At 46.8% G+C, this 26362-nt stretch overlaps 9 protein-coding genes across 9 annotated transcripts; 5 read left to right on the top strand and 4 right to left on the bottom strand.

Moving 5' to 3' along the window:
- Nucleotides 1-1136: 1136 nt before the first annotated feature.
- On the top strand, nt 1137-3645 carry GLAREA_00929 (Protein kinase-like (PK-like); the record flags this gene model as incomplete). The annotated part of the gene is made up of 5 exons (XM_008085687.1): nt 1137-1517; nt 1571-1749; nt 2516-2599; nt 2666-3221; nt 3283-3645. The coding sequence occupies 5 exons, from the start codon at nt 1137-1139 to the stop codon at nt 3643-3645; spliced, it is 1563 nt and encodes a 520-aa protein (XP_008083878.1).
- Nucleotides 3646-3754: 109 nt separating this feature from the next.
- GLAREA_00928 (uncharacterized protein) lies at nt 3755-4880 on the bottom strand (the record flags this gene model as incomplete). The annotated part of the gene is made up of 4 exons (XM_008085686.1): nt 3755-4315; nt 4372-4415; nt 4465-4528; nt 4587-4880. 4 exons carry the CDS (start codon nt 4878-4880, stop codon nt 3755-3757), a joined length of 963 nt encoding a protein of 320 aa, XP_008083877.1.
- Nucleotides 4881-5658: 778 nt separating this feature from the next.
- GLAREA_00927 (Thioredoxin-like protein) lies at nt 5659-6401 on the bottom strand (the record flags this gene model as incomplete). Its single annotated transcript, XM_008085685.1, has 2 exons — nt 5659-5997; nt 6210-6401. The coding sequence occupies 2 exons, from the start codon at nt 6399-6401 to the stop codon at nt 5659-5661; spliced, it is 531 nt and encodes a 176-aa protein (XP_008083876.1).
- A 2202-nt stretch (nt 6402-8603) lies between these two features.
- On the top strand, nt 8604-13527 carry GLAREA_00926 (CheY-like protein; the record flags this gene model as incomplete). Its single annotated transcript, XM_008085684.1, has 5 exons — nt 8604-10707; nt 10775-11491; nt 11609-11918; nt 11968-12146; nt 12203-13527. The coding sequence occupies 5 exons, from the start codon at nt 8604-8606 to the stop codon at nt 13525-13527; spliced, it is 4635 nt and encodes a 1544-aa protein (XP_008083875.1).
- Nucleotides 13528-14733: 1206 nt separating this feature from the next.
- GLAREA_00925 (uncharacterized protein) lies at nt 14734-16275 on the top strand (the record flags this gene model as incomplete). The annotated part of the gene is made up of 2 exons (XM_008085683.1): nt 14734-15304; nt 15368-16275. 2 exons carry the CDS (start codon nt 14734-14736, stop codon nt 16273-16275), a joined length of 1479 nt encoding a protein of 492 aa, XP_008083874.1.
- Nucleotides 16276-17368: 1093 nt separating this feature from the next.
- GLAREA_00924 (Leukotriene A4 hydrolase N-terminal) lies at nt 17369-21916 on the top strand (the record flags this gene model as incomplete). Its single annotated transcript, XM_008085682.1, has 2 exons — nt 17369-21034; nt 21089-21916. 2 exons carry the CDS (start codon nt 17369-17371, stop codon nt 21914-21916), a joined length of 4494 nt encoding a protein of 1497 aa, XP_008083873.1.
- A 355-nt stretch (nt 21917-22271) lies between these two features.
- GLAREA_00923 (uncharacterized protein) lies at nt 22272-22655 on the bottom strand (the record flags this gene model as incomplete). Its single annotated transcript, XM_008085681.1, has 1 exon — nt 22272-22655. The coding sequence occupies one exon, from the start codon at nt 22653-22655 to the stop codon at nt 22272-22274; it is 384 nt and encodes a 127-aa protein (XP_008083872.1).
- Nucleotides 22656-22733: 78 nt separating this feature from the next.
- Nucleotides 22734-23891, top strand: GLAREA_00922 (uncharacterized protein; the record flags this gene model as incomplete). Its single annotated transcript, XM_008085680.1, has 1 exon — nt 22734-23891. One exon carries the CDS (start codon nt 22734-22736, stop codon nt 23889-23891), a length of 1158 nt encoding a protein of 385 aa, XP_008083871.1.
- A 363-nt stretch (nt 23892-24254) lies between these two features.
- On the bottom strand, nt 24255-25127 carry GLAREA_00921 (Ribosome recycling factor, RRF; the record flags this gene model as incomplete). Its single annotated transcript, XM_008085679.1, has 1 exon — nt 24255-25127. One exon carries the CDS (start codon nt 25125-25127, stop codon nt 24255-24257), a length of 873 nt encoding a protein of 290 aa, XP_008083870.1.
- Nucleotides 25128-26362: the final 1235 nt, after the last annotated feature.

The raw sequence follows: 26362 nt of genomic DNA, 5'->3' as shown, positions 1-26362 counted from the left end.
TCGAGAACGGAGCGACACAAGATAAATTAATAGTTGTAGTCGAAACTGGTATAGCGAGTGTATTTCAAAGTACCAACGAAGGACTTGATCTGAGCTGATGGCAAACTGATTGACGGGACTGGATGGCGAACGGAGAAGAGAGACATCGTCGGTTTAAATTCCAGTGACCCCCAAGTCAACAACCTTGGAGCCAGCCACTGTGACCGGGAGGTATGCGCTAAGAAGGGAGCGCCGGATATTAATTGCCCAATCACTTGATCTTCGCCGTCCAACGACCCCATAAAAACGCCTGCATCCCTTGTCGCTTGTGCAACAGTCGAGGCAACCCGAGCTTGTCGAGTCGTAAATCGTGAGCTTCTCGTTGGACCAAACCACCACGTCGTCGCTGATGGTTGGCCTCTGCTCGTATCTATGCACTCATCGCCCGTATTGCAGATGGATTGCGTATTCGGGATGCAAGTTTGATGCTCGTCTTGCCTTCTCCCCGCTCTTATCAACTGAGAAGTAACGCTTTTATCAATGGCAAACGCGCTGGTAGGGATAGGGTCCTCCTCAATGTGAGTCTAATTTAGACGAAAGGACGCACAGAACCAGGGTCTTTCTTCACCTCCACAAAGCTCCAACTTTGTGTTTAGATGGATCATGATTTAGCTGCATTGTTGAGGGTGGGGTTAGGCGGAAGATGTTTGTCTTTGCAGGCCAACGACTAAAGATCGTGATATGATATTTGCTCTCGCGGTGCTGGTGGGATATGAAGTAAATGGCAAGCCGATGCAGGTCGGAGGATGCTTTTCCTTCGTTGGAAGCACCGGACAAATTATGCCATGTAACAGTCGCACTATACAAGATTGTTGCTCTGTTCTACGAACCTTGGAACAATTAAGTATCCGGGTACGGGATGTTAGTGAAAGAGCACGATTGGAGGGTTGTGTTCTAGCCCGAAGCAGCCATAGTCGGCATCGCAAGCTGCACGATCCGAGGGTTATTTATGGTTCGGGCAGAGCCTCTAGTGGCAACGCGGCAACCTTTCTTGCTTTGTACTGCATCTCACAACACTCAATATCAAATCGCCACGAGTTCTAGATCACCACCCTCAACGCTGAACGCTGCTCTGCGTGCAGCAAAGTTGCAAATGGATGGAGGCTGTAAATCCAGGATCTAGTGCTCTCCCGACACGTCCCAAGGACTTGGACTCGACCTCTAGCGCATTGCAAAATGGATCAAACGCTCACATTATTGGCATCACGGCCGATGAGAGAGGCACGGGGAAACTACCTTCGCCAATAACATCGCCACCATACTGGGTTCAGTCTCACCAGCGCTCGTTCTCCAACATATCTGTCGAGTCGTTTTCAAATGGCGGTATCACTCTTCAAGACAACACAGATGGTACCGACTCCAAGAACGAAGCGTGTTGGGCCAAAAGCGTCCATATTGAAGGCTATGTAATAGTGAATGCCAGTCGAACAAATATCGGAGCTTTTGTGGTGTGGAATATAATGGTAGAAACATTACGGGTAAAATACTTCATCTCCTCACGACATATGTCAGCAATTCTAACATGATGTAGGGCGGCGTCATGCGCGTCCGAAAGAGATATTCCGAGTTTGATGATTTACGGCATAAACTCATTCAAACGTTTCCTTACTCAGAAGGTGCTCTACCGCCTATACCGCCAAAGAGCGTGATCTCTAAATTCCGGCCTCAGTTCCTAGAGCATAGGAGAGCTGGGCTGCAATACTTCTTGAAGTACGTAAATCGTTCTTCCCTTTCCATGGTTCTCCATGATGTCTTTTGTTGGTGAAATGCTAAAAGGAGATAGTTGTATACTTTTAAATCCCGAGTTTTCTGGCTCACCGGTCCTCAAAGAGTTTTTGTTTTCTTGAATATATTTTGGATATATTAATACTTATTTATCTGTATTTATGATGAGCGATGGAGCGTCTTATATGCTGGCATTCAAATAAAGGCCAATAATGAATAAAATCTAGTATGAGAGGGTTAGTGATTTCTAGGAGATCTCATTGCGTCTTGTGCCGATGACTGTTATAGAGCACATTGGTAGGTGCTGAGGCATTAGCACACTCACTGGCTTGAATTGCTCACATGTCAATGGAACAGCTTATTTCAACAGTAAACGATTAGTGAAAAATGTTAAAATGTAGAAGCCAGACAAATATAAAAGACTGGCTCTACGTAGACTTATTAAACTTCCTTTTACGTCGCCTTAGTACAACATCTACTTAAAAACTATCAACTATTTTACTATAGTAATAATCTTATTTATCCTCCTAGAAAGATTAAATAAAATTAGTCAGTATTAACCGTTTTATAGACTGCTGGATTAGTTATTATTGTGTTTAACGTTCTTTAGCCTTAGGCGCTGGAAAAGGAAATTTAATGTATTTTCGTAGAGCCCGAGCTCAACCCAACTTTCTTCAACAATTGTTTTGTTTTATCATCATGCTATATATTTCTTACCTTTGTCTCAAAACCTTTTGTTAATGTCGACCAGTATCAAGATTGGCCAAATATTAGAAGGGAAACTTGCAAACTACCTCGTTTCAGCGTCCATCGCTAGAAATGTCTGGACCGCCACGTAAGTCGATATTTGGCGCATTTGAACACTTCCATTATCGCGAACACATCTGCTAATTGTACATAGCCCATCCAAGTCACAAAATCAAAAGGCCGTCATCAAGGTAGCACCATTATATCGTTTGAATAATGAGCGGAATGTACTGCAACATTTCCGTGGAAAGCCACACATCCGTCAATTACTAGACGTGACTGAAGACCCGCCATCCATGGTCTTGAAGCATCTCGACGATAACCTACTATCGGTATCTTCCTCTAAAGCATTAGAAGGCATGGACGTGAAGTTTGTAGCCAAAAGGGTACTCGAGGCACTCCAAGCTTTACACGAAGACGGATATACGCACACGGGTAATCCCGATGCTGAGAAAAAATTCAGGGATAAAATTAATCGGTCAATAGATATAAAGCCAGACAATATATTAGTGAATCTTAGTAAAGGGCCTCTCCGATTTTCCGATGTAGAATTAGCAGATCTAGGAGATGTATGTCGCATCGCACCTGAGGAATATCTGAGAATTGGAGAATCTGGTCCTCATATGGGTGCAGCCATTTTCAGAAGCCCAGAGGCGATGCTCCACCTCCGTTGGGGACCCTCTACTGATATTTGGTCTTTTGGCGCTACTGTGAGTTCACCTTACATCAGTGTAAGAGGCATCATAGTATACTGACGATACTGTCTCATAGCTCATCAGTCTTATTTGGGGCCTCCATTACCACATTTTCAAGCCAGACCCAAAACATGCAGGCTTCGACGACGATGATTTTTTGATCCATATTCTGATTCGGCAGCTTGCTACTTTTGGGCCGGTACCTGCTTCTTACGCAACTCTTATTGCAGATGATGATGATTCCCGATGGGACGTACTGGGCAATGCTATTCAATTTATTCAGGAATATAATATGATTAAACCATTCGCCTTGGCGAAGGATAAGTGCTTGACCGAAGAGGACAAAGAGTTGTTCCTTAAGGTGATGAAAATAGATCCAAGAGATAGGCCGACAGCGGGGGAGTTGTTGAGGGATCAGTGGTTTGAGGGAGTGCCATGAAGATGAGCTCACTGGTCCTCACAACAACCAAAACAGAACTGGCAATCCAATCCATCCAAAAAAGATGTTAATATGTAAAACACACCTATATACAATCCAAGCATTGTGTCTAAAGCCATTTCTGCGCGCCCGAACCCTCCAACTCATGCACCGCACTCGTACCATCCAACTCCCGTATCGGAGGCGATGAACCATCATACTCCCTCCCTTCCTCCAACTCCCGTGTAGAAGGCAATGGGCCATTATATTCTAGTCCTCCCTCAAATGATTTCCTGTCCCTTGTCGCAACAGCTACCGGATTGACCCTATGCAACTCCTGTGCGGGACTCGCAGTGTTATCAGCTGGAGTGTAGCCACCGTCCATGTCGTCAACGAGGCGGCCACCTTTGCGCGTATTCTTTTTGCGATGTCTCCATGCTAGAAATGCGATCAATCCAAGGGCGATTGCGCCGACTGGCACGCCAACGCCAGCACCGATCGCAGCCGTGTTGGTGCTTTTGCCGTCGTCCGTTTGTGTGCTGGTAGGTGGGGGAGTTTCAGAAGTGCTCTGTGAGGGCGCGGAGACGAGGGTTGTGCTAGCTGTGGCTGTGGAAGCACTCGACGAGCTGGAAGTGGTAGTGGTGGAAAAGGAAGAAGTCGATGAAGTCGAAGATTGTTGACGGGCTGGCATCTGGGCCAATACAGTCGCAATCGGATTGATCACAAAGATAGATGATTGGTCTTTACAGCATTCGAAAGACCCAACACCGGAAGAGCCATCGTCACAACAGCTAGACTAGAGTAAGCATTGTCGTGAGCGCAAATTTAGTGATGACCAACTATTGATTTGTAGATGTAATTGCGCCATTACAGAACCGGATTCCTGCTTCTCTGTTTCTCGCAACTACCCCAGATTAGACCAGTCTCCTATATATCACCATCAGGTGTCCGTGTAAACTCACATGTGTGCATTGTTCCAAACAAGCTGGGTCTTTCCATGTCTTATCCGTACATCCTACCCTCAGGTAATCCTGCACAGGTCCATTACTCTGCTGACAGACACCATTGGAATAACATATCGCTCCCGCGGCACAGCAAGTACTATGACCGGTAGTAGTATTGTCGCATCGAAACCCAGAATCAAGGCCACTGGAACCGTCAATTGAATAGCATGTTGTCGGGACGTTCTGCGCGCATAGGAGGGGAAGGGCAGAAAGCAGGAAAATGTTCGCAAGACTTTCAGCCACTGAGAACATGATAGATTAACGTCGCTATGAGTCTTGCACCAAAGAGAACAGTGACAAAATCAGAGAGCAAGACGCCTGCGACGAGGGGAAAATGGTTTGCGAACAATCATCAACAGCGCGAAAGTTTGAGCAGCATACGGTTTACATTGCGATTGGCATTCGACTACTGTATCCGAGCACACCTGGAATTACATTCAAGTTATGGAGCCAAACTGAACGACAATGCCACATTGGTTGTCCGAAGATAAAACTGGGGGAAAAGAGGCTATGGCCGTGTTAGCGGTAACTAGCAAGGTCCACTTGCTCTGCAATACCAGCCCAAACGCAGGGATGGAATAATAGCGCGATGATGGAGTAGAGTGGAGTGAACGAGGCAGAAAACTTGCTTAGCTTGCCTAAATAGTAATGGAATATATTTGGTTGCTGGAGATGTCATTTGTTGGCGGGCAAATCCTCCAATAACCGTATACTTTGAAGAGAAGGGCTCGAGGTCGCTCTCAGAGAAGTGATGCGAGTACGTGGATGGCGTGAACAGCAGGATTTTGGTCAAGGGACCGCAGCTAGAAGGAGGGGCAATGCCACGTCTAAACTTAGTCCTAAGAAGCTTGAAGACATGTATGAAAGTTAATTCCTAAAACATTGACCGGAACTTACAATTTTACTGACACAAAATGCATGCTACGCAACTCTGAACTCCTGCTGTCGACATATCATGGCATGATGTCCCCACTTCCCAATTGCAGCCCGGACGCCAGAAAACCATTTAGCTACCTTCTGCATCCCTTCCTCACGCAACATTCTTTTCCAACCATTCCGCCCACTGGTCACCAGTAAAGCTGGAACTGATGCTATTTTCTACAACCCCGTCAAAGAGAACCGTCGGCGTGACATGAACACCGACCAGCCTATTCATCTTTACCAAAACCTTCAAGTCGTTCGTAACCGCATTGCCAGTGTTGAGACTGCCGTCTTCAGCTGGTTTATCGTTGATCCATAGTAGTTTCAGCATCTCCTTCTCGTCGAGGCCGACCGTAGCTCCTAGTTTTGAGAGACGCTCGTATGTTTGGTTTCGGGTCTCGTTGACGAGGTTTACATCGTAATAAGATTTAGCGTCGTCGAAAAGAGCCTTGGGACAATGTTAGCTGTATGTTTGTGATCTCTGAATGGCTGATACAAGGTGATGGTATACTTGCCTTGCTGAACTCCCAGAATTTGTCAGGTTTGGATTTTAGAACTGCGACGCCGGCTTCATGGACCAGTGTCGAGGACGGGTGCCATGGTTGGATCTGCCAAATCGATCCTCAGTGCAAATAGTTCAATTGGTTCATTTCTACCCACCTGTTGCCTGAATAATATTTGAACCTTGCTGGGATACTTCTGCTTGATCAATGGTATGACAGAAGTATAAATCGTGTCAAACATCTTGGCCGAAAAGGGACAGACATAATCGAGGTACAGCTCGAGAGTGTGTAGGGTCGGAGTGGCTGCGGCCGAAAACTTTTGGCCTGCGAATTTTGGTGCCAGCGCCATGTTGATGGATCAATTGAAGTAAAGTTGGGAGTTTGGTGTCGCAAGTTTTGAGGTTTGTCTAGAGGACCGTTCCGTAAATGAGGGGTGTGGAGGGGTAATTTTGCTGTATCTCTGGTCGATGCTGATTTGATGACGCAAGAAGATTACTGTGCAACTAGCACGTGCTAAGGACTAGATTGAGCCTTCTACGTTTGATTATTAACCTATACCAAACGACGGGAAACCTCGGGCTAGCTTATTTTCACTATCGAAATGCCATTTGTTGGTTGTTAGTTGCTGGGCGAGAGCAGGCATTCAACCTTACAATGAATTAAAGACTAACCTACAGTGGGGTGCAATAAGTTTGCATCCCTTGTCGATTTTATGAAAATAATCTAACCAATAATAAGCAAGAAACCTTATTTAAAATATCCTATTGGATCGCTTGTTTGCATAAAACAGACAAGGGGTGCAAACTTATTGCACCCCACTGTACCAGTAGTCTTGTTATATTTACCCATATCGATTTTTGTAATACTAGAGTTAGGTGTTATATAGATGTCCCAGAAGAATTTTAAGTTTAAGAGCGTTGATTCCCTCTCTTCCCACCACGATCATAACATGTTGCTGTCGACAGTAACTGATCAACCGAAGTACGTAAGATTGGTGGCTTGGGGCGTACATGCCTTCGCGGTGGAAAAAATCCAGTTGGATATGTGGGAGTCGAAACACGATATTTCTTCGATTAAGTTGACGAACTATCGTATATTTAGTGGATTAATTTGGAACAATATGACATATTCCGTCAATTATTTTGAGTAAACAAGACACTTCAAACTCTATTCAAAGTTGACTTATCTAGTCTCGAGGTTGTGGGCAGGGTAATTGACAATTATTTTGTCCTCCACGAGATGCCCTGCACAATGACCAGACTGGGTCAACATTGTTTAATAACATCATGATGTATTCATAAAGCTCGAGTAGAAAAACGGTGAATAATTACTTTAGTAATCACTCCTCCTCCTCCTATTCTCATGATACGTCTTTATGTCATCTGTTGATTTGTATCCTACTGCACTGATCCAACAACTACTCTTGTCTTCTCATGATTTGGCATTCTTTGACAAGATATTTGAGATGAAGTAAATACGCGGAGAAGGACCCTTTCGCCTAATTTACCACTCAAGCCACTGCGTCATCAGATTCAAGGGGTTCATGCGTACCCGGTACCTACCAAAGAAGCATTTTGACCGAACATGTCGCAACCCAACAAACATAAATCTGTAAAACTGAAGATATAATCCGATGGAAATACTCCGGCTGATGCCCATCATGTGACTTGAAGTGCCGTGTTCCTGGTCCTAAAATAAATCATTTCGAACTTCGAGCCAGCCCGAGAGACTTGACGTTGTTGGCGTGTGGCTTGCTGTTCCAGGCGCTCGGCATGACGGAGACACCCAATGAGCAACACATGCATCTTCCCCTCTATCTGGCGGCTCATCTTGACGCGGCCGGTACCTCCTCGATTGTACCTCGCGCACTCTGAGCGACAACTAATTATTGTTCGCACTTGCAACGGTACAAGCGTTCTAGCTCGATTTCGAGACTGCCTACCTATATTCTGGGTATGACAACTACTTCTCTGCTCTCTCTTTTTCAGCATCGCTTCTTGTACTCCATACCTGCTCCATACCTAGGTAGCTTCCCGAACGCACCCTCCATCCAAGCTCCGGTACGTCGTACGAGTACGTCAAAAAAGCGGAGCGGCATCTGACAGGCATCTGGGCGGTCAACCTGGTCAACATTTGCAGGAAAAGCGTGGAACTCAAGCTGAAAAACCGCAAACCAGAACGAGATCTTCCAGCCTCTCAGCCGCCCCACAGCAGCTGCCCCTCTGACCTGTCCCAATTGGATTCTTCTCGCTGTCCTGCAGACGAAACCTGAGGGGGCTTGTTGTCCGTAAGGATAACCACGGCGGAGAAGTACCATAGCATAGCCAATGAGCATTAGTCGAGACACAGACGGTCCACGCAGATCCAGGAAAAGATCCAAAGCCGGCCCCTTTGCTGCTTCTTTATCGCGGTTTGGCAAGCTGATCTCTAACCGACGCGTGCGTGTATCATCCACGGATATCGCAAGAACTAACGATCCTCCTGCCAACCCACGAGCCACCCATCTCGTCCAAACTGGCGAACAAGCGCCTCCCTGTTCTTTCTCCTCTACATGAATCCCGAACCCAAGTCCATCTTCACATCCCAGAAAGATTTCGGTAACCAATCAGAGTCTGTACGGCTGAGTCTTCCGAGAAGACATTCTTTTCAAACCACGTCCCATGCCGCTGGCGCACTCTTTTCTCCGGTAGCCACCGCCCAAGAAAAAGAAGCAGATGAAACGTCGCTAGGGAGAACGCATTTTGTTGATGTTGGCAGTGGACAAGATAACGAAACTTACGGAGCGACTCTTGCAAGAACTAGAAATCCCAGTGTTGGCTGCGAGCTCACGCGCGTCGCACAGGATGGTGTTGTTTTGAATACACTGCAAGCAATAGTTGAGAATTCCCACAACAATCGATACGATATCCAAATACCAGATATACTCCCTACCCACCAACCTCGAGAACCCCCAATACTCTCCACAACACCGCATGCCTCGAAGCGCCCCCCAGGAGAGAACGCGACCCGAACTGATTCCCTTTTAGAAAGGCCCGCAAAGAGGGTGAGACCACGGCTCAAATCCCGACACACGCTTGATCCAGTTGCTTTCCAAGCTGTAAATTTCACTCCTCAGCCGGAGGTTCCAACTTCGCCTCTTTTCTTTTCCGCCCACAGCTCGAGGCATCGTCCTCTTATAAAGCCACCATATTATAACCCTGTCGCAGTCACCAAGATGTTGAACAGAGCGAGGGACGAGTCTGGGCCCATCACAACACTCAAGCTTGCGCGTGGAAGCATGAGTAGTGTGTCGAGCCCACCACGTTCAATAGCCAACTCCGGTAGCATGAGTTCTGCATTCGATAGAAAAAGCAGCCATCAGAGTCCAGATTTAAAAGGAAAATCTCCTGGGCTGCAGATCCTTGGCTCGGTCGGAATCACTGAATTACTCGAACAAGATGAGAGACCAACATTCATAATAGATGTTGCCAATCCTGCCAATTTCAGTCCAGGTGGGCCGCTGATCATTATATTTGCAAATGCATCGCTACGTGGTTACGATTCGATTCTGGGGATGGTCACAGGTAAAGAAGTCTATGATAATCCAGGTATCGTGCACGATTTCCCTGAATTCAAAGCGTGGGCACTGAGCTTCGTGAAAAACAACGAATCCATGGATGTTTGCTTACCTTCATTCGCGTATGGTGGACTTAGTTGGACATGTAGCACATTGAGGAGGCGGCTACGACTTATCAGTGGTAGTGGGAACAGCATTGCCTCTGGTGGAGGATCATCAACTTCCAATAATGGTGCTGCTGGCTCTACAAGTTCGCCAAATATTATCGAACGAAGTCGCGCCCCTAGTAGTCTACCCATTGGCCGTTCCCCACTCATACAATTATCAGAGCCTTTTGATTACTTTGGGGATATCTCAAATGAAGACGAGAACATTACTCGCGTGACCTCTCAAGAACCAGTTTCGAGTCCAATGAGCACAGACGAGGTGCCTTCTCCTCGACAGGCTATGATAGCTGCCCAAAAACCAAGTTTGACACGCGAAATGCTCAATACTAGGTACCCTGAGAACTCATCTTTTGACTGGACAAGAATACCACTTTCAGCTGCGCTTCCTAAACATATACAATTTGCCCGGAGTATTGACTGGGCATCGACCGCATTAGGACCAATTGAGGATTGGAGTTTCGACTTAAGAGCCATGTGCAATCTGATTATGGGTAGTCCTCATCCCGCAGCGATGTACTGGGGGCCTGAATACATCGCCATATATAATGAAGCGTATATAATGTTGGCGGGTAAAAAGCACCCTCAACTGATGGGCCAGAGTTACAAAGTAGCCTGGGCAGAGATCTGGGATGAGATTGAAGATGTATTCCTCAATGCAAGACTGTCCGGACAGTCCACGATGAAAGACGACGACTGCCTGTTTATCAAAAGAAACGAGTACTACGAAGAATCATACTTTTCTTGGTCGATCATCCCTCTAATCGGCGAAGATGGCTCTGTCGTCGGACTCTATAATCCTGCGTTCGACAAAACTCGTCGAAAAATAGCTGAGCGAAGAATGCTTACGTTGCGAGAGATTGGCGATAAGACAGCTGCTGCGCGCGAAGTTAAGGGTTTTTGGAATCAAGTAATAAAAGGGCTTGAATACAATGGTAAGAACCCAGCATTTCTCGAGACAGCTTCCTTGCCTAAAGACTAGTTGTAACTAACATTATGTAGAACACGATGTGCCGTTTGCGATTATATACTCCGTTTCCGACGACTCTGATAGCGAGATGAGCAGTATACACAGCGGATCTCTCTCCCAAGCGCCCCAATGCGTATTAGAAGGCGCACTTGGAGTTCCCCAGGGACACAAGTCTCGCGTAAGCCCCTTGGACTTGAAAACCAGTGACGAGGGCTTTGCACCTTATTTAAGAGAATCAATGAAGACTGGTAGGACGGTTCTTTTGACTGTGGACGATGGAACCCTCTCAGGGGATTTATTAGAAGGCATTGAGTGTCGAGGTTGGGGAGACGCCTGCCGTGCGGTCGTCGTCTGCCCAATTCATCCCACCACTGGGGAGTCCATACTTGGATTCTTGGTCATGGGAACCAATCCTAGGCGGCCATTCGACGATGACTACAGCCTTTTTATCCAACTCATCAGTCGTCAGCTTGCCACATCGATGGCCTCGGTTGTGTTATTCGAAGAAGAGATCAGACGCGGACAAAGGGCTGCTAGACTCGCTGCTCTGGATCGACAAGAGCTTTCTAAACAACTAGACTTGCGGACTAAGGAGAAGGTGGAAAGTGAAACGAAGTTCACACGAATGGCAGAATTTGCTCCAGTTGGCATGTTCATTGCTAGTTCGACGGGCCAGATCACTTACAGTAATGACACTTGGTGGGAAATATCTAGGCATCCAAGGTCGCTTAACAGCGCAAATAGTTGGAGTATGCGACTTTTTTCCTTCGTTTCACCTTCTCAGCTCTCTAAGTGGCCACGAGAAAGTTTCATCCTTAGACACTTTCTCTTTCCTCTTGAAACATTCATATGCTAACTTCTTGAAGTGGACAGCATCATGGATGAAGACCGCTCAAAAGTTGAGACCGTATGGGATACTCTAGTGGACAGCAAGACCGCGGTTACTCATGAATTCCGATTCAAAACGCCCTGGCAAGACCCGAATGGTAACATGACAGATACTTGGGTTCTGATGAGCGCATATCCCGAGAAGGACGAGAATGGAGGCTTGAAGAGTGTTTTTGGTAGTATCACTAATATTTCCGCCCAAAAATCTGCCGAGGACTTCCAGAAAAGGCGAATGGAGGAGGCCATGGAGCTCAAGAGGCAACAAGAGAATTTCATTGATATGACATCGTGCGTTGTATACACTTTGCCGGATGTAGTTTATACTGACCACAAGCAGGCACGAAATGAGGAATCCACTATCAGCAATCCTCCAATGTAGTGACGAGATATCCACATCTTTGGCTGCGTACAAAGCTGTGAGACCCGAGAGTCGCTCCGAGGAACAACTATTGGAGATTCTCGATGACAGCATTGATGCTAGTCAAACCATTGCCCTCTGTGCCCAGCATCAAAAGCGTAAGATATTGCTCTTATTCCGAATATGTGTCTCAATGTGCTGACTGGTTGCAAAGGTATCGTCGATGATATTCTTACCCTTTCAAAGCTGGACTCCGCGCTTCTGGTTGTTACGCCAGTCGATGTATATCCTGTTGAGGTCGTCCAGCGGGCACTGAAAATGTTCGAGGGAGAGCTTGAGACTAACGATATTTCTATGCGCTTTCAGATTGAGCAGTCCTATCTGGACTTGCAAGTAGGACGTGTAAAGTTGGATCCTTCTCGTTTGCTCCAGGTATTGATAAACCTCACCACAAATGCTATCAAATTCAGCGCGGGAGCGGAAAAGAGAACCATAGTTGTCAGTATTGGAGCTACATCTGAGCGTCCAAGTGGCACAGAGTCTGGCGTCACGTACTTTCCCAGCCGGTCGAAGACCAAGGATGTCACGACAGATGATGCTGAATGGGGAAGGGGTGACAACATTTTTCTTCTATTCGCAGTTGAAGATACTGGACGAGGTTTAGATGAAAAAGAGAAAGTGTTGTTGTTCCAGAGATTCCGACAAGCAAGTCCTCGAACTCATGTGCAATATGGCGGTAGTGGGTTGGGTCTGTTTATTTCTCGAGAGCTCACCGAATTACAAGGAGGTGAGATTGGAGTCGCTTCAGAGAGGGGCGTTGGCAGCACTTTTGCGTTTTACGTTCGAGCCCGCAAGGTTCCTAATGATCAGGCTGATGCGTCAGTTACGCAGAAAATGTCTACGTTGAGAAGGAACTCTTCAAACTCTGCCGTCATAATGGAAAGCCGGAGAGGATCTTCAGGTAAATCCGCAGGTCGGTCAAGTGGTGGCGACGTACCAACCCACAGGAGAAAATCACCAAACACATCAACCGAGAGCACAGTACTCTCGCCAGTCGAACCCCTGAGACCGGCGCTTGACTTTGGGCAAACTAGAGTCCTGATCGTGGAAGATAATCTAGTCAATCAAAAGGTGTTACAGAAACAACTTAAAAATGTTGGTTTTCTGGTGGAAGTTGCAAATCATGGCGGTGAAGCACTGGATATTATCAAATCTTCGAGCTTTTGGAACGGCAACGAAAAGGAAGGCGCTGATCTTGCTGTCATCTTGATGGATCTGGAAATGCCTATCATGGACGGTCTCACTGCGACTATGAAGATTCGAGAATTGGAAACTGAGGGGACAATCGTTAAACATGTTCCTATTATCGCCGTTACTGCAAACGCACGGCTCGAGCAAATTGAGACGGCCATGTCGGCTGGCATGGACGATGTCGTCTCTAAACCTTTCAGGATACCGGAACTTGTTCCTAAAATTGAAGAGCTGGTTGCGAAGAGCAAATCAGCTACCTCACCTGCTAGTTTACCTTTGCGAAAATGAGGTATTTCATCCTCGTTCAGGGTTCACAAGGGCTTACGAAGTATATATATAACTTGCGCTTTTTAGAGAGCTGTTAGAAAGACGACTGCACATATGGCGATTAAGAACCAAGGGCCGAGCATGCAACACATAAATGGTCGAGGAGTAGATGGGCATACATGGGAGGTGCGCGATTTGGGAATCGGCTGCCAATCGCGTGGATCGTGTGAAAATGGCATTATCGTGGGACTGGCGTTTTGGAATTAGGTGCATATTTATCGGGGGTTTGGGAATACCTATTTAGAGACCGGGAAGTTGGTATATGGTGTTACATGGCGTTTGGCGAATTGGAGCCAATTTGGTGGACAGAACAAGGATGGAGCAATGGAAAGGAGCCGGGGAGGAAGTATAGATGGATCAAGATGGGACGGAGTAGCGATGGAACAGACAGGATGTATTATTCGTCGTTGTATACACTAGATACTCACTCCAGTAAGGGATTTAAAAATCCATGCATCAAGAAGTGTCCTCGCGGACGACATAATAAGTGTCAGTGACCTATCCACTAATCTTAAACTGATTAGTAACTCGACTTCGAATAGAGCTTAAAAATGCCTTATTTACTTAAAACAATTGGCGAAATAGTAATAATGTCTAAGTTGATCCACTAAATACATGATATTTCGTTAACTTAATCGAAGATATTGTTTTTCGACGCTACTTATTTTGTCCTCCGCGAGGTGCCTTCTAATTCAGTACATGCGTCTGGAATGCAACTGCCCGATAGGATAGTACTTGTATGTGCAAACAGAAAATCTGCTCAATTGCTGCAATTGGGGATTTATCCAAACAGAGTGTAGATATCTGAGTGTGAAACGAATAATCTTGGGTACGGGTATGGAAAATTACTTGCAAAAGGTGGGAGATGGATTTGTCGACATTAAATAATTCACGCGACAGGTCGACCTGTGCATGAAAACTTTTAATGGTTCGTCTGACTTATGAGTTATGAGGCATCCTTCTCGAACATTGTAAACAAAAATGAAGTTCGGGGGCTATCCATGCTCTATCCCCCGTGCCTTGTCTGCTCTTCAAACTCGCAGTTGCTGTCGCTAAAAACATTGACTGAAGAGCGGAGACAGACGACACTACCCAAGACCTGCGAAGGGCCAACCTGAAGACCATATGAAGCCTTTCGATTTCACAATAATATGCGCGCCGATTCCGATGTCCACGGTTCCGATGGCATCAATCCACACTCGATCTTCTAGAAAGTCCGACTCCTTTACGACACGATCTAGCACCAGGAGCAACGTCGCGCCACCTCCGAGCAGCAACAACGACGCTCACAACCGACTCCGCCAATCTAACATTGGCAGAAGGAAACGATCGCGTGAGGACGATAGCGAAGATGAAGATACGATCAAGAACAAGAAAGCAAAGATCACCGTCCAGTTCAAACCTAGATCGCAGGCCCAGTCGAAGACCAGATCTCTCGTCATCAAGGACAGCGCGACGTCGGACGTGCTTTGCACGCCCGCTTCACCACCTCCAGAAACCCAGGAAGACGCAACACCACTGACGAAACCACCACCACCTCTACGAGATCCACCAATACACCACCAGAAAGTTTCAAATGGCCTTAAACACGAATTAGATCGTTTGCAACCCAATGCCGCGGACCTTAAGGATGACAAGAGGAAGCTACGATCGACGGAGGGGACGAGATTCAAGAGTGAATTGTCGGCATACTTTCCAGAATATGACGAGGTGATTGGGAATGAACCCAAGGATGACTGTGAGTTTTACAAAATGTCCATCCCTATGACTGCAAATCAGACGTGACTGACGCTCAATCAAGATATCTTAACCATCGATACCCCCATAATCATAATCGACAGCGCTACCAAGAATGCTCCAAAACACCCCTCACCACGAAAAGCACAACTTAAAGAAGAACCTCTAAGAGTCAAAGAATTTCCCTCGAGTTTGTTTGACGACGTAAACGACGCGCAGAGGGTGGATTATAGTTTCCTGGCGAGGAGCTATGTGGAGGATAATGCGGTCGACCCATTGAGTGATGAATACTTCGAGAAGTTACACAAGAAACCCGAAAGGCAGGAGAAGGCTATTAGAAATTCGGACAAGGGCCGCGCACAGCATGAGAAGGATCAGATCGTTAGGCTGCTGGAAGGGCTACAAGGTCATGATTGGTTAAAGCTAATGGGTGTCAATGGGGTCACAGATTCGAGGAGGAGGGAGTATGAACCCGCAAGAGAACATTTCATCAAAGGATGTGAAGCCATATTGGAGAAGTTTCGGAATTGGAAGGACGAGGAAAAGCGGAGGAAGCTAGAGAAGGAGCAAGCTGTGGCAGAAGCGGATGCCGACTCGGATATGGACGATTCGAGGAGTAATGGTGATCCACCGGACTTTAGTGACACTGATGCTTCTGCTGCAAGGCAGCTGCATGAGGAAAACATTGCACGATCAGCTCCTCGAAGAGATAGAAGGAAGACGAACACTGTTGTTGTATACAACGAACCGGAACCAGAGAGGGAATTCAAGTCATTCTTCTCAAAACCATATCTTCGGACCGCGGCACTAGGAAAGCATCGTCGAAGTAATCGAAGCGTGTCTGCCTGGGGTCATCCAATTCCAGAGGTCCCAGATCAAGATTTTGATTTGCCAGAAGAATATCGAGACGAAGAAACCCTCCGAACCCACGCACGGAGAAAACGTCTTAATAGACGGGTTAGCAAGAATTGATGGAGTCATGATTATAGTAAGAGTGAAGTAAAGTGATGCTAAATTCCTACTGAGCCAAATCGAAAGTGCTTCGTTTGGTTTGTACGTTAGAGCATTGATTGCAGCGTTGCGTTGAGTGTGGGGGCTGGTTCGGCATTGGTGTTGATACGGTAGTTTATGGGTTAGGGAGGCAAAGGATTACTTCTAGTCACAGACTCTACTCAGGAGATATTAGAGTGTATTAGGTATAACATGACTACTTATTAGGTAGCTTGCCTAAATGTGAGGCTGTTAGCCCAAGAATATTACAAGCATGAAGATAATTCTAGCGTCCGTTACTGGGTGACTAGAAATACGTTGCGATAGAATTACTAATTTGATTTACAAAGCAGTAAATACAAGTGATTATATGAAGGGCGCACTATATGAATCATAAAGTACTTTGAGGCTTGTAAACAACCATTACATGTGAATGGATGCTGAACCTCATTGCGAATTGAGCACGTGACAATATTTTGGCAGGGTCATGCGAATTCGTCCATCTCTTATTCATCTTTGTCTTGACAAGCGGATCGAGGCTGCAACGCGTCCTATACGACTCAATACATTATTTCAAATCGTAAGGAAACTCTTAGGTCATCGTAGCAAATCTTCTCCGGATCGATAAACATTTGGGGAGCAGAATTTTAGTTGTGGTGGAAACCCTCATTAAACGCGTCTCTGAGCTTGGCCTGAGAGCGGGTGAGGCATTGCGGATCTCGAGAAAGTTGTCTCCCCTCATAGCTCTACCCAGCGTCCAAAAACCATCTCAAAACCGGGCGCACGTAATCAACAGACTCTGAATCACAAATCGCATGCAGTAAGCGCACTGCCGACCATCACATCGAGTCGTCGATTAGCATTTGACCCCAGAAACGACATCATCACCTTTGAGCCATACCGAGCTCGCACGAACTGCGCGCAAGCTTTCGAGCTGCAAACACGAACGCACTATACCCAGGCGAACACGAAACTGAGCTGGGCGCTCTTTGGGACTTCATGAGAGAGTCATAGAAGGGCGAATTCGCGCTGCGGAGTGGGTGGAGGTAGAAGGTATCAGAGACCTTTGACGACCATGCCTGGTGTGCTTCTCGACGAGATGGAGCAGCCAGTGCTCCCGGAAATCGCAAAGGATCCCCAGTACGGATTTGTGGTGGCACATCAGAATCTGGACTTGGAGATTGACTTTTCGACTCAGAGCTTGACGGGGCGCACTGAAATTACGATTCTGCCGCAGACGGGAGATTTGGAGACGATCAGAATCGACGCGCGGCAATGTATCATCGAGCAAGGGAAGGTATGGGTGGAGGGTGTCGAGGCGGAATTTGATTATGAGGATCCTGTGAAGAGAATGGATATACCGAAGCATGTGGATTGGTGCGCGGATCAGTATGAGCTACAACGAGACAGACTGAAGCCCCTGACGAGCGACACTAGAGGGAAGGGCGCACTGGATATCTTAGTACCCAGCAATATTCGCATTCAGGAGGTTGATCCATTCTCCGAAAAAGCTGCTACGCCAGTCACTCAGAAGGCTGCTATAGGTGTCATTCGCGCAGGTGTTGAGAATACAAATGTACCTTTATCTGCGACGCCTACTTTGACTCCGAAAACAGCGGCTGAGCAAGTTGGACGTTGGCAACCCTTGAAGATTACAATCGAGTTCACCATCAAGAATTGGCGAGATGGTTTACATTTCATTGGGCTGGGTGAAGGCGATGCTCGGTATCCATATGTCTACTCGAAACACTCTATGGACTCTGGAACTGCGTCTTCCATCTTCCCATGTATAGACGATTCAGCTATGAGAATTACATGGCAGATCAATATCAAAACCTCCCGTACACTGGGTGACGCTTTGAGGCGAAAGGCACCAACTGCGCGTCCAAGATCACATGCTGGGAAGAAGGACATTTCTCACATCCACTCACATTCGAATCAAGAGGAGTATGAGGTCCCTCTAAGTGACGACGAGAAAATCCTGGAGATGGTTGTCGTCTGCTCGGGCGACCAGACTAAAGAGAATGTCGATCCTAATGACAGCACCAAAAAGATCTTGACATTTGATATCAGTCGACCAGTAGCCCCTCAACATGTTGGGTTTGCCATCGGGCCTTTCGAGTCTGTTGATCTTGCAGAGACTCGAGAGGAGGATGATGCTGAGAAACTAGGACAATCCCAAGCGCTACAGGTGACCGCTTATTGTCTACCTGGTCGTTCGGAAGAAGTCATGTATACTTGCGCTCCAGTTGCACATGCTGTCGATGACTTTACACTTAAGTTTGGTGCTTATCCTTTCACACAGTACTCTTTGGTGTTCGTTGATGATCAACTACGAGATACGGAACATACCTGCTCAATGTCCCTGTGCAGCACACGGTTACTTCTAAGTGAAGATATCATCGACCCTGAAATTGAGAGCATTCGAACAATTATCCATGCCGCAGCTACTCAGTGGTTTGGCGTCGGTATCGTTCCAAACGAGAGATCGGATAGATGGATAACCATTGGACTTTCCCACTATATGGCCGGTCTTTTTATGAAGACCCTTTGCGGCAACAATGCCTATGCATTCAGACAGAAGACTCTGATGGATAAGCTTGTTGAGCAAGACATTGATCGGCCGTCTATATATGCACTTGGTGAGACCCTCAGCCTAGGTGCTTTCGAGATGGACTTTATGAAGCTTAAGGCGCCTCTTGTTCTTTTCATTCTTGATAGACGGATTCTGAAGAACTCGAGTGGTATTTCTGGTCTTCCTAGAATCATCTCGAAGCTCATTATCTCGGGTAATACTGGACTCCCGGAAGAGAGTGTCATGACCACCAAAGACTTCCGTCGACTGGTGGAAAAGGTCACCAAATACCGAGCAACTGAGTCCTTCTGGAATCAATGGATTTATGGTGCCGGATGTCCACGACTTAATATCACTCAAAGATTTAACAAGAAGAGGTTATGTGTGGAGATGACTATCAATCAGTCGCAAAGCACATTACCTACCACTAGACCTCTCAAGAAGGAAAATTTCCCCAGAGAGTTGAAAGAAGAACTTCATGGAATCTATGCTGGAGAGATACAACCACTCTTCACTGGACCACTTACGATTCGAATTCACGAGGCGGATGGCACGCCTTACGAGCACATCGTGGAAATCAGAGAACAGAATCAGAAAATCGAGATTCCTTATAATACAAAGTATAAGCGGCTGAAGCGAAATCGTCGCCAAAAAGAGCGTTTGAATCCTGGAGCTAACGTGGACGGTGAGACTGGGGACACCCTTTACTACTGTCTAGGTGATGTTCTCCAAGGAGAGCAAGATGTGGCCGAATGGGGTCTAAAAGACTGGGACAAGGAGACGGAAGCAAGAATGGATTCTGAGTCGTACGAATGGTTAAGAATCGACGCTGATTTCGAATGGATTTGCGGGACAACCCTCAATGTCCCGGCGTATATGTGGATATCTCAGCTCCAGCAAGATCGAGATGTGGTTGCTCAGCAGCAATCGATGCAATTTCTAGCCCTTGCCACCCCTCACGGTTTAGTGGCTACATTCTGTCTCAGGACACTTATGGACACACGGTATTATCACGAGATACGAACAATGGCGGCCAACATTCTCAAAAAGCATGCCTGTGAAGCGGCACACTGGAGTGGGTTACGGCATCTCACGCGAGCATACCAGGAATTCTTTTGTTATGAGGGTACGAAGATGCCTCGATCGAATGATTTCTCGGATAAGCGTAGTTACTGGGTTGAGCAAGCTATTCCGACTGCGTTGTCTCAATCCCGTACGAAAGCTGGAAAGTGTCCTAAGGCTGCTCGGGAGTTCATTCTCGATACTCTTCAGTTCAATGACAACAGAGCCAATCCGTTCTCAGATAACCATAAAGTAGCCAACCTGCTAACTGCTCTGGCGGAGTCTCTGATGTCTTCGGATCCTGGGACATACAAAGAACCAGCTAATTACACCGGTAACGGTCCTTCAGAGCCGGAAGTCGAAGATCCTGATGAGATTGCTCAATTCAGGGATAAGGTACTTGTGGAGCTGGATCGATATCGTCGTATGGATGAGTGGATCAATTCGTATCAGAATATCTACACAACCACGGTCCTAGAAGCATACCGGAAACTCATGAAGGCCGGTGTTATTCCGAAGGAACCTTTAGATTTCGTGCAATATCTACATGATGGTACCTCAGATCTTGTAAGAATCAAGGCGTTCGAGTCGTTGATCGACCTCGGATACATCACCCATGAAGGCATCTGTGGTCTTCTCCTGAACGTCCTAAGTACCGACATCTCTCCATACACGAGAAACCAACTATTCGAGATTTTCTGCTGTGGGCTGGCAACGGTGGCCTTCGGCGAAGCCAAGACTGAAGGACAAGACGATAAACCTGATGGACCTCTGCCTCTCAAGGTCAACGGTGACGCGGACCTAGATATCGAAATGCCTATCGACCACGGAGGACTCATTGAAGAAGTTGGTGAGACGGCTGAGCGTGCCCTGAAGGCGGCTCGAACTACTTCAATCGAAGGTGCTCTGGTGGCTCTCAAGGAAGAGCTCAAGAACAATACGGCTCTCAAGGAGGACCTGTGGAAGGCTATATGCTCTCCGACTATTGGGGTTCCCGAGCAGTGGGACTTATTAGATATTTGTGGAATCCTTTATGATGCTGTGGAGTCTATGGTTGTTAAGATCAGGATGCCACGGTACTGGAGGGTGAAGAATCGTGGAAAGGTATGTTTGATTTGATTCTTCATGACTTGCTTTTAGATGTTAACATTGATTCAGGGTCAACTTGTCTTCAAACATACGAAGAAAGTGCGATGGCTTCCAAGAAAGCCACTCATACAGCCGCCAAAGCCAACACCGCCACCTCCCCAACCACAGAGCATCCCTGCACCCGCACAGTCAATTCGTTTAAGTATCTCGAATGGTGGACTAGGCTCAATGAAGCCACCTCTAAAGCGACCACTTGCAGTTGAAAGAACTCCAAGCTTCGATGAGAGACCGGCCAAGAGACAGAAGATCGTCGCTTTGAAGGTCGATTCTCGGAAGCTGGCAGAGATACAAAATAAAGTCCCACGACCAGACAAGTGGCGTACTAAGTCAACACCCTCTGCGACAAGTTCGCCTTCCATCACCCTAAAGCATCCTCTAAAGACGACCGTACTACCATCCACTGAAACAAATGGATCGACAGTCCCTCGCGTATCCTCTTCACCCGCACCATCTGCTTCTGGCAGCATCAAAGTGCGAAGGCCTTTGCCAGATGCAACCCGGAGACCACTGCCAGAATCTACAGAGAGAAAGGCACTCCCGTCAGCAGCGTCGACCTCTCCAGCCGCAGAAAGAAAGCCACTTCCGGATACCTCAGCTCGGATTCCTCTTCCTGAAGTTGTCCGAAGTCCATTGCCTGAGACCAAGGGCAATCATCCACCAGACTCTGCACGAAAGCCGCTCCCTGGGACTGGCCGAAAGCCACTCCCAGACAAATCACCTTCGCAACAACCCGAAACACCCACACCACCAGTCGAGAAGAAGAGTCTGAAAATCATGCTCAGGATCCCGAAAAAGATCCCACGACCACCTACTCCCCCTCCAACTGATACCTCATAAACAAGATACTTGCCCTCTTTGACTCTCTATATAATAATCTGGTTTGCATTTAGCGACAAAATGGCGTTCTTTCCCTTTCCTTCCCCTCACCAGTCGGCGTTTTTGGGGGCACGCAGGCACGTTGAATCATCTTTACGCTGGCGCATTGCGTGTGTATATCTTAGGCGGGGTGGAAGATGTTTGGGATAGTGTATATGAAGCGCACGTTTTTTGGTGGGGTAGAAAGTGGTTGAATTTGGTAATACCCAAGGTGGTGGAAGATTATCTATGCCAGGCATAAAGTAGGCCTTGAGATTAGAATGCCAAATGTTCTGAAATTCGTGTTTGTAAATGTCATATGAAGTATTCCATCCATCTAATGCCGCGATCCTCCGCCCACCAATCCTAATCGTTCTTCTCGCGTTTTCACTCTGTTCCTATCACCAACGGGTAATGGTCGTAGTTCATCGCCTGGATCTCGCATATTCTGGTTCTTGTTTTGGGGCGTGCCGGCCGCGGCGGCTTGTTGTTGGGCAAGTAGTCGCGCTTGGTATTCTGCTTGTTCGCGTAGGTGGGCTTCGCGGGCGCGTTGGTCTTCGTAGGTTGCTATATCTTCTGTCGTCAATGTAATCGCTGTTGGCTTGCGGCGGAGCATTTTGTAATGTTTTGTTTTGTGTTCGGGGTTGCAATGCTGATGTTCAGTTGGAGGGGTTGTCTTGGGGAAATATTGATGTTGCGACAATCTCAGGCTGCAAGGCATCAGCTATTTTTCTAACCCCCATGTCAGTGTACAGCTTCAATTTGTGCCTTTCCACGACAACCTTATACACCACACATCATGTATAATCGGCATGCGCGAACGCTTGGGCGGGGAGGGCCTGTTACTCGTGAGATGATGAGAGCAACGGATGGGATTGCGGCTTCCTTGAGGCAGTTTTCTAGCAGTGCTTCTTGGGGTGCTGAGGGTGGAGGTTCGTGTTTCCACTTGATCCGCGCTGGATTGAAATCAATTGGTGGTATAGAACTAATTGGAGACTTAGCAGATGGAGCTCCTCCGCCGTCAAGGACAGAAAGGTCGCAAGAGGCATTTAAACAGGTCTCATCTCTGGCAAGACCAACACGCGGTATTGATGCTCGTTCTTTGGCTGCTAAACCTCCTGGATCCTTCACGATTTCAAGAACGCCTGTAGACGGTCCAAGGCAAGGACCACCAGGGGGCGCACGACCTCAATTTCAGATCCAGACAAATCGAGATGGAGCTCGGGGTCCACCGCGACAGAATATGAGGGGAGGAGGAGCAGCTGGAAGAGGCAGGGGAGGAGCTGGGAGAGGTGGAATGGCTAGTAGAGGTGGGAGAGCTAGTGCTGCTGCGACTAGGAGGTTGAATAATAGGCAGAGGAAAGAGGAAGAGGAAAGCATGATTGAAGAACCGTATAACGAAGAGGAAAAAGCATACCTGAAGCAATCTGAGTGTGGATTCGAGTCACCATACCAGCCTATCACTTCTGCAGAAGATCTACAGCTTCTAGCAACGCCTACAATTTCAAGTTCCCAAGGTCTCAACTCAACATTACAATACAAGCTTGCTGTAGCTTCTGGAAACCCTCTAGGAAACTACTCACATGCCTCGAAACATCTGGCTACCATGTACAAAGGAACCGGCCTTACATTCTTCGAAGATCCAGAGCAGAAGGGTATCGCACAAGCGTTTGCGAAGCAGAAGAAGGTTGAGTATAATGGCATGTATGCTCATAGACATGGAAAACACATTGAGAGTTTGAACGAGGAAACGAGGACGAAGCTTGCAAATGTATGGATAGCGGGACATTATGAGAAGCCCGTGGCGCCGAAGACTGAGGGAGATGTTTTGGGTCAGGTTGGGAATTTTTTGAGGAGGAATGAGACGTATCTCCCTGAGGATGTGAGGAAGTTGGAGGCTAAACTTGGGGCGTTGCTGCCTCCGGGACAGAAAGCTCAGAGTCAGCCTTCAGTGTAGGGATTTGGGGTGTTGTACGTTTAGATCATGGATGTTTGTACAAATTGTATGGATATATAGATGGATGGTTCATACTGTATCATGGACGGAAAAGGTCTATTCTGATTACATTAAAATTTGACTACTGGATAATATTTGGTGTTGCACCGTGATGTATAATTTCTCCTTATGATGTTTTATTACCATATTCATAAGCACATATTCCCAAGCATCCGATCCTAGAAATTTGCCATATTTGGATTTTAATTCCAGCATGTTCGCTTCTATCATACAATACATATCTGAGAGTAAAAGCTACATCTCGTCAACAATTCCAGGGTATAAACACACAGATACCACCATATATCCCATCCAGTCCAACATTCAAGCCTGCTCCATCCCCTTCTTAGCAACCTCAACCATCTTCTTAACATCCACAACCCCCTTCTCAACAATCCCCTCCATCTTCTTCCCCGCCTTCTTCAAATCATCCGGCCTCACCACCTTCTTAACCTCCATTCCCCTCAACCTCTTCTGACAAACCGCTCTCGCACTCTGAACCCCCGTCTTAGCCACCTCTCCCGTCTCTGCAGCTTTCTTCAGCGCCGCATCCCTTGACTCCTTTGTCGGCGGCGGAATCGGCACATTCAACTGCACTGGATTCTCGGCATCAATCTGCGGCTGCAGATTCAATTCTGGGTTTGCCTGGATCGCAGATACGATCGCGTGGACATGATCTTTCTCGCCAACCAAAATCGCCAGGGAACGTCCTGTTTTGGGTAGGACTTGCGCGAGATCCCCTAGTCGCTCTGTCTTCTTGGACTTCTTATCGAGTTGTACCCGTACGTTTTCTAGGGCTTCTGGGTTGAAACGACCGCCGGTGCGGAGTTTTGAGAGGTTGTCTTTTAGTTTGTCAAGGGTCTTGGTGATTGAGTTCTCGAGGATGGAGAAATCGAAAGGGTCTTCGGTTTCAGTTGTCGGTGCTGCGGCTTCGGCTTCGCGGTCTGCTTTTGTCTTTTTCTTGTAGAGGGAGGATGATTCGGAGAAACTTCTGTAAGATGTTGGAGCTCGGGGGCCAATGGTACGTTGTGAGGTGTTTTGACTGATAGGGAGTGTTTTGAAGCTTCGTGGTTTATTGGAATGCGCCAATTGAGCAACGCATTTGGTTCCTCCCACAATTGATAGTTCAAGCCTCGATCCAGCCCTAGCTATCAAACATCTAGCCGTATGAGAACGCATGGAAAGCGTTAATGACATGGTTGTGTTTTGTTGCTAGGAAGAAGTTCTAGTTCCACTCAAAACTTCGGAACCTGTGCATCAGCCTCGTTTCGTTTAATAGCCTTACTCTACGTGGACATATTAAACTTCCTTTTACGTCGCCTTTGCACACTCTCTGCTTAAAAACTCCGACTTTTCCTCTTAGCTGTACTATTATGATTAGGAGTACGTCAAGGACCTTGTTTACTCTCCTCGGAAGAATAAATATAACTTTACTGTTATTAATTGTGTAATAGGAAAGTAGTATGATGTTTAACGTTGTTTAGCCTTAGGCGCCGTAGAAGGAAGTTTATTACGTCGCCGCAGAGCGTTGCTTCCCCTCAACATCTTACATCTCATTCAGACTTAAAGCTACATTACTTTTAAACTCAATATATTCCATCCAGACCATTCCCTCCGTCTCTAATAGACAAAGTCTCATTCCACATCCACGATCAAATGTCACGACCATTTCGCTTCCTAGACCTTCCTCCCGAGATACGAGAAGCAATCTATACTTTGATGGTTTCATCTCCATTACCGTACATCTCATTGAATCCCAATTATTCGCACCTGGATGATGGCGAATCTCTATGGGCGAATCCCCTTGCAAATTGGTTCCCATTCTCTCTGCTTGTTTCTTGCCACCAGATTTATCAGGAAGTTCGTCCTCTTTTCTTCAGGATAAATCCGATTTCTCTGACCATCAGGCGTCAGAGTGTGTATGAGTAAGCATTCTTTCTTCTTTATGCCTTGTTTCCATGCCATATGTTAAGATTTTAATCACGCAACATTTTTCGATCCCAAGGAAAATGGGGCAAAAATGGTGTCACTGATCTCACTTCTTACCTATGCCAGACCTAAGTTGCCTTTGCTCAATCGATGTGACGAATTTAAGATCTAGCTGCTTCAATTCTGCCCACAATTCGTAATGACTGGCTTGTTAGTATGGCAGAAAGTTCAAGAAATGCGGAGTAACAGCATTTCTCTTATTCTATGGGATGGCTAACGAAGCTCACTAGATTGTCATTCTTCCTACTTGACTCATTCCAGGACCAACGACGTCAATGTCGCCATCTACGACTCAAAATCGAACGTTGGGGAACCAAAGACTTCTTCCGTGTCAAGTTAGCTCCTGTAATAGAAGACATGATTCTCAACGGTAGTCTCCGAAAATTAGATATCGTCCTTCGAGAGAGTTTCATTACACATTCCCGAAAGAGGACGGGCGAGGA

This window comes from Glarea lozoyensis (genome assembly GCF_000409485.1).
Source record: "Glarea lozoyensis ATCC 20868 chromosome Unknown GLAREA3, whole genome shotgun sequence".
Classification (NCBI taxonomy): Eukaryota; Fungi; Ascomycota; class Leotiomycetes; order Helotiales; family Helotiaceae; genus Glarea; species Glarea lozoyensis.
This window is presented reverse-complemented; position numbering and strand designations above follow the sequence as displayed.